Raw genomic sequence first — 6,180 nt, 5'->3', positions numbered from 1 at the left:
AATGTATTCGCGTCGTGACAAAGGTATGACCTCTGAGGCTCTGACCTTTAGAGTTGATTATTGTTGGCTTGATCATAAACCGAGTTGCCTATTTCATCTTAAAACATACAGTATCCTGTGATATATAGAAGTTATAATTGACAGAAATTACGTCATTACTAGGGTTATATTGTAATTGGCATCTCAATAACAATATATTTCTTATTCTACAGTTATAGTAGGCCTAATACTTCTATACTGAACAAAAACAAATTTAAATATTTTGTATAAATGGATTGAGCTGGTTTGTATTTATGTAACGGGTGAAATAAATGGTGCTATAGGACCAGTGATGGCAGAAAACGGCTTTTAGTAGTAATTCTTTAGGAGTTCTCAGTACATTATATATATATATATCATGCCTACAATGGACGTGATAAGAATAGGAGCACATGTGTGAGCAAGTTTCAAGTAGTCAGAATATCAATCAGTATCAATAAATTCAATTATTATAGGGTGATACAGCCCTCTAAGCTCTAATCATGTCTGTACATTACATTGTACATAAATTGTACATCATGACATTGTGCTTATGACTTAACTGATAATCGAATCATTACAACACAAGCCATCGGTTGTTACATTTCATATTTTATTACTAAACAAGATTGTTCACACAAATGATCGCGGTTCATCAGAAGAAAGTGTGCGTCATGCACGTGTACATCGTAGTTAGTATCCATATGAATCATGTATCGTTATTCTAATGATCAGACATGTAACACAGAGAACGAAAACGTCCTGTCTAGAGCCTGTCACGCCTAGCACATCCTTCTGTGCAACCTACAAATATATATCAACTCTTTAAGAATTCATTACACACCATTTCATACACAACTGTCGTAACAGCACGAGGATACATTCGTGATTTCATTGAGTAAATTCTACAATCACTCCCTGCCGAAAAAGACTGTTGTCAACATGGTGCCAGTCTGTCAATATGCCATGATTGCTACTTAATTGGTACTTGATACTACCATTTGCAAAGCAAGAGGTCGACCAAGAGATACAACTGTCGGGAACTGCCTGAAACAAACACCGGGGGAATGAAGCACGCAGGCTCCATTTTCTTGACCAGCTGGTCAGCCCGATTAACGATATGCAAAACAAGCACTCTTGGTTAGTCACCGGGCAACCTTACTCTCCTCACGCCATAGTCAATGAAACCCTACTTGACGGGAATCTAGATGGGGACTTGCAAACTATGACTAGCGCGACAGAGACCCCGACGTCCAATGTGCACCAACTGCCATTCTCCTAAGACATGATATACGAATGAAGCTCGATGATGTACGACGTGCGCAGGATAATGACTCAACATAACAAACCTAGATTAATAATAGCTACCGCAGCGCACCCACGCGTCTACAGAGATGAATCACAGTAGGATAAATTACTGTACGAGCGTAGAGGCAAGGGTCATCCTTGATGGAATCGTTCGTGAAATAGAAACCGAGTGACTTCTGCACGTACGCTGATTATGTGAAGGTGAAACCAGCTGCTCTGTAATGGTAGTAGATCTTCTCTAAGGCATTAATGTAGGCGGCTGTGCGCAGGTCCAGACCCAGGTTGTATTTCATAGCTGTGCGCATGATCGCCTGCAAGCAGACAGATTACATCATAAGTCATCAATAGCGGTAATATCCGATGTAAAATATTTTAATTTCGTGAAGAATTCTAAATATTTGCTAGTTTCAGGGACAGTTTCGAAAGTTGATCTGCTCCCGTTGTTAATGTTATTATAACCATCCACTGCACCTACTGCCACTTGGTGACAAGATCAGAGCTCTGCTTATCAGTAAAGCTTGACAAAGACAGCAGTAAAGCAGTAAGCAGTAAGGCTCCAGTAAATATTTTACCTCCAAATTAATCCTATGAGACAATAAAATTCTATGACATTCTAATATAAATGTCTGATGTCCCAATCGATCAATCAATCAATTAATCAATCAATGTTGGCATATCAAATGCTATTGCAACAAGGAGTGGAAGCACTGCTGTGAAATTTGAAACAGTCCCTGCTAAATAATTTGTACGGTATTTCTATAAGGATTCGTGATCAGACTAAATCATCAATTATGCAGCAACCAATATTGACATAGGTAAGAGCACACCGTACCATCTGTCACTGCAAGCTTTGTAATGATGCACTGCAAGATGCAGCGGCAAATGCTAGTTTAAAATAGAAAAAATACAAAATATAAATAGAATGCAAGGTGACACCGATACTTACCCTAGCCGATCCTTCCATTGTGAAAGCCAATCCAGAGTGAACGATGTCTTTTTCAGATGCACCCTGCACGAAACAAAAGCAATCGGGTTCATACCAGCTGAAGATAATGTAATGTCATGGGCCCATGTCAGAAATATCACAAACAGTTTTATGACTGTCATGTGACTAAGACATCATAACTTTTGCTGACCCCTTGTACAAAAGTTCTGACCTCCTAGACCTGCAATATCATGACTAATTTTGACGTTTCTGACAATCGGTTCATAGTTATTTAACAGTTTAATGTCACAATTACACATTGTAGTTGCACATTAAATAACGGCACAATTTAAGCAGCAATATTACAGAATCACTTCCCGCATCAAATCACGGGTTCATGATCTGACAATTTCCACTAAACCTATCTCCATTCGACTGCATTAGTGTTAACACATGCAGCCCCATCTACGTTTACGTAAACCCCGCACACGGCCACTTACAGCAATCTTCTCCTGGAAGGACTCTGACGGGATGATCGGGATTCCTCCCCCGCTTTTGCCGAACCTGCGCTCCAACGAGTGCTGCACGCTCTCTGCAACATCGAAACACCCGACATGTTACCACAGCGGCCGAAATCTCCTCTATAACAGAGGAAGCAGGGGTTAGTTAAAAAATTTTCAGCATTTCAAGTTTTATTAGGGCAAGGCAAACATTCCTCTTCATTGAATCATTTCAATCATCATTGAATTTTCCTTCACGGAAATTTTTAGGGCACCACAACAAGTTGTCTGCACACCAAGGCAAATATTGCTTTTAAAGTAGGATCATCAAGGGAACTTACTGTTCAGTAATACTATTGCAATATTGCTAGAGTGCTACTGATATTTCATTAGTTGGCCAACCGTAACACGTGTATTTGGTGTCATTTGCATCACAATTTATCTAACATGTAATAGCCTACAGACTATGCTATAGCTATGTACAGACCTAGCAGGTGATAGTTGGATTCCTTCTCATATTTGAAGGTGAGACGTCCATAGCTGACGTGGTTTAGATTCTTAAGCCACTCGAAGTAGGAGACGGTGACACCACCGGCGTTGCAGTAGAGGTCCGGGATTACGAGAACGTTGTTGGCCAAGAAGTGCTTGTCTGCTGCTGGTGTTGTCGGTCCGTTTGCTCCCTCAGCAATAATCTTAGAAAAATAATCGTGACACGATTACACACGCACACGCACACGCACACGCACACACGCACACACGCACACACGCACACACACACACACACACACACACACACACACACGTCCATCCATCTGTATATAAAGTCTCGTTTACCCAGCCAAAACAGGACCTATAGGTGATTGGATAATTGAAAATATTGGATAATGCAGAAACAGACATAGGGTGAAACAAATCGCAGATTAAACGGAAGTGCTATACAAATATAAAATATGGTTTATCAATAATCAAGTTACACTGTAACTAAAATAACAGGTTGTAAAACTGACCAAAAATTAGCAAAATCCGTTGAACCTGAACTGACTAATGGCAATTCCCATTTTTGCCAAAAAATTACCGTGGCTCGAAAGTACGTCAACTGGCGTGCTCCAAAATAGGACGTTCAATATGGGAGCATAGCAGTAACAACTATACCCAATTTCAAACATGTGGGTCAAACGGTTCCTGAGTTATCGTTGACCGTAGCCAAATGTTGACGGACGGACGGACGTACGACGGACGACGACCCATAGCAATACCTCATCTTGACGATGTCAAGGTGAGCTAAAAACAACAAGTTCTTCCCCAATTCTACTTCGTCTCATTCACTAATCAAACATAATGCTAAACTCTGAGCACTAATTATCTCACCTTGGCCTTAACCCTATGGCAGTTGCCGCTGTGGATTTGTCTCTCGCTAGCTGCCGGCACGAGAATGTCACAAGTCTCGTATATTAGGCTCTCATCCTTCGTGTAAGCCTCGGCCCCTGGGAAACCCACGATCGTGCCGTTCATCTGAAATCGCAGGGACACGGCTTGTGATCATGACCACGGTTTAATGCGCAGCACACGTAAACAGATGAATCACGAACGATGATGCAGAGACGACAACAGAAGCATCGTCGCTTAAATTTCCCGCTTTTGAGGAGCGATTTCTTATTCCACAGGGCCACAATTAAATGAAAGTGTCAATGACACTGTAGCTCCCCACAAAAAAGGACACAAATGAGTGAGTGAGAAGAAGTCAGTTTTAATTGAGCAACCATCGACGTACATTATAGAAACGAAGAGTATATATGGGAGAACTCCCATTATATACTCTTGATAATTATGTGTAATTTTTTATGCGAAAATAAATGTTTGAGATGTGAAAGTCTGAGATGTGGGCGAGTAATGGCGTTACACCTAAATGATTGCCATTTAACGTTTTTATAATATTCAGATTTAGGCACTGCCTAAAAGCGGAGCTCCCGATGTGTAACGTGTAAGATTGAGAGGATACGCTTATTCCACGTAGCTGCTATATACCACGTGACAATGGTGTTTCCCTGCCCATAACACAACTTTTGTCAAAGGTTAATTGGTTGCATGGAAGTGTTTACTTCGTATTAGTTTTTCTAGGCGGTAGCACACGGTTGCGATCTGTATATCGCAATAATAATTTATAAACCAAAATAAATCACAATTTGTGGCGGTAGATGGCACTATACCCGCTTTGATGTTTCTTAGCGATGACGTTCGAAATAAATTGTTATGCTGCGTTCCGACATGTTTTGTAAAACTTTACTCTAATATAGACGTTTTATCGGCAGGGTGGAGAGGAAATACCAATTTTGCATTAAAGATATTGTCAATGAAATCTTGTAAAACGAACCAGACGAGTGTGACACCACAGACTGTTATCTGCATGTCTATATTATAATATGCTATATAATTGCCAAAACCTAATTTGCATAATTTTTTTAAATATCAAAACCCCTAGCCCTTTTCATTAATTAAGTTCATTCGGTTGGTAGAATAATATAAATAACAAAGTTAATTTTTACTCAACCGTGCAAGTTTGAAACGTACCGCTGACGTTTCGCCTCCTGTCAGGAAGCTTTCTCAAAGCTGACTGATGATTATCAGTTTTGACCACCAGATGGTGTGGTGGTCAATAGCTTAGTCCACACGTGACTAAGCCTGTATCCCCCCTCGTCCCGGTTGATGTTTGGGGTCTTGCGTATCCAGATGGCCTCCTTAATCCATCGCCTGATTTTGATAGGCTCGCGATCGATGATCTTCGAATTCTCCCAATCGATGGTGTGATTGTCCTTCGCTACATGGCGAGTGATCGCGGATTTGGTGATTTCGGTAGCCGACTGTTTTCGTTGGGCCCTTGTGAACGATTTGGTTGCTACGGTGTCTACGTCCTTTTTGTGTTCTTTTAGGCGGGTTTTAAATTTTCGACCAGTTTCTCCAATGTAACTTTTTCCACACATTGCACACGGTATCTTGTAAACACAGTCCGTAATGTTGTGCATATCTGTTCTGTTCTTAGGATGTACCAAAAGCCGTTTTAGAGTCTCAAACGGTCTCACTGTTGACGCCACAACTGCATTTTTTAGGTGACGCTGAACTACGTCCGTGACCCCTCTGACATAGGGTAGGACGATCATCGCCTTCGGTTTCTCCGTGGAAGTTTTCTTTTGAGATGTTGTTTTTTCCCGTGATGTGTGCATCTCCTTGGACACTTTTCCGAGTGTCCAATTAGGATAGCCGCATTTTCTTAGTGCGTTCTTGATGTGGCGCGCTTCAGCTTCCCGGTCCTCTCTCTCCGTTATGATTTTGTCCCTACGATCTCAGTCTTCACGAATGAAATTTCTAAACACTGGACCTTCGGTCCACCAAGCCAGTAAAATTTACTGGACCGGACTAAATTTTACTGGACCA

The 6,180-nt window shown here is 41.1% G+C and overlaps 1 protein-coding gene across 1 annotated transcript in view; it reads right to left on the bottom strand.

Moving 5' to 3' along the window:
* Window positions 1-610: 610 nt before the first annotated feature.
* Window positions 611-6,180, bottom strand: part of LOC106810375 (glutamate dehydrogenase, mitochondrial-like) — a 35,616-nt gene continuing 30,046 nt past the window's right edge. Inside the window, exons 9-13 of the mRNA XM_014813695.1 lie at window positions 4,120-4,263; window positions 3,239-3,443; window positions 2,752-2,843; window positions 2,273-2,335; window positions 611-1,637 (exon numbers count right to left, since the gene is read on the bottom strand). Coding sequence (XP_014669181.1) covers window positions 1,518-1,637; window positions 2,273-2,335; window positions 2,752-2,843; window positions 3,239-3,443; window positions 4,120-4,263 — 624 coding nt within the window. The 3' untranslated portion in view covers window positions 611-1,517. The remainder of the gene's footprint in view (window positions 1,638-2,272; window positions 2,336-2,751; window positions 2,844-3,238; window positions 3,444-4,119; window positions 4,264-6,180) is intronic.

The sequence above is a fragment of the Priapulus caudatus genome, unplaced genomic scaffold, assembly GCF_000485595.1.
Source record: "Priapulus caudatus unplaced genomic scaffold, Priapulus_caudatus-5.0.1 Scaffold436, whole genome shotgun sequence".
Taxonomy (NCBI): domain Eukaryota; kingdom Metazoa; phylum Priapulida; class Priapulimorpha; order Priapulimorphida; family Priapulidae; genus Priapulus; species Priapulus caudatus.
Note: the sequence above shows the minus strand (reverse complement) of the source record. Positions and strands in the feature narration are given on the sequence as shown.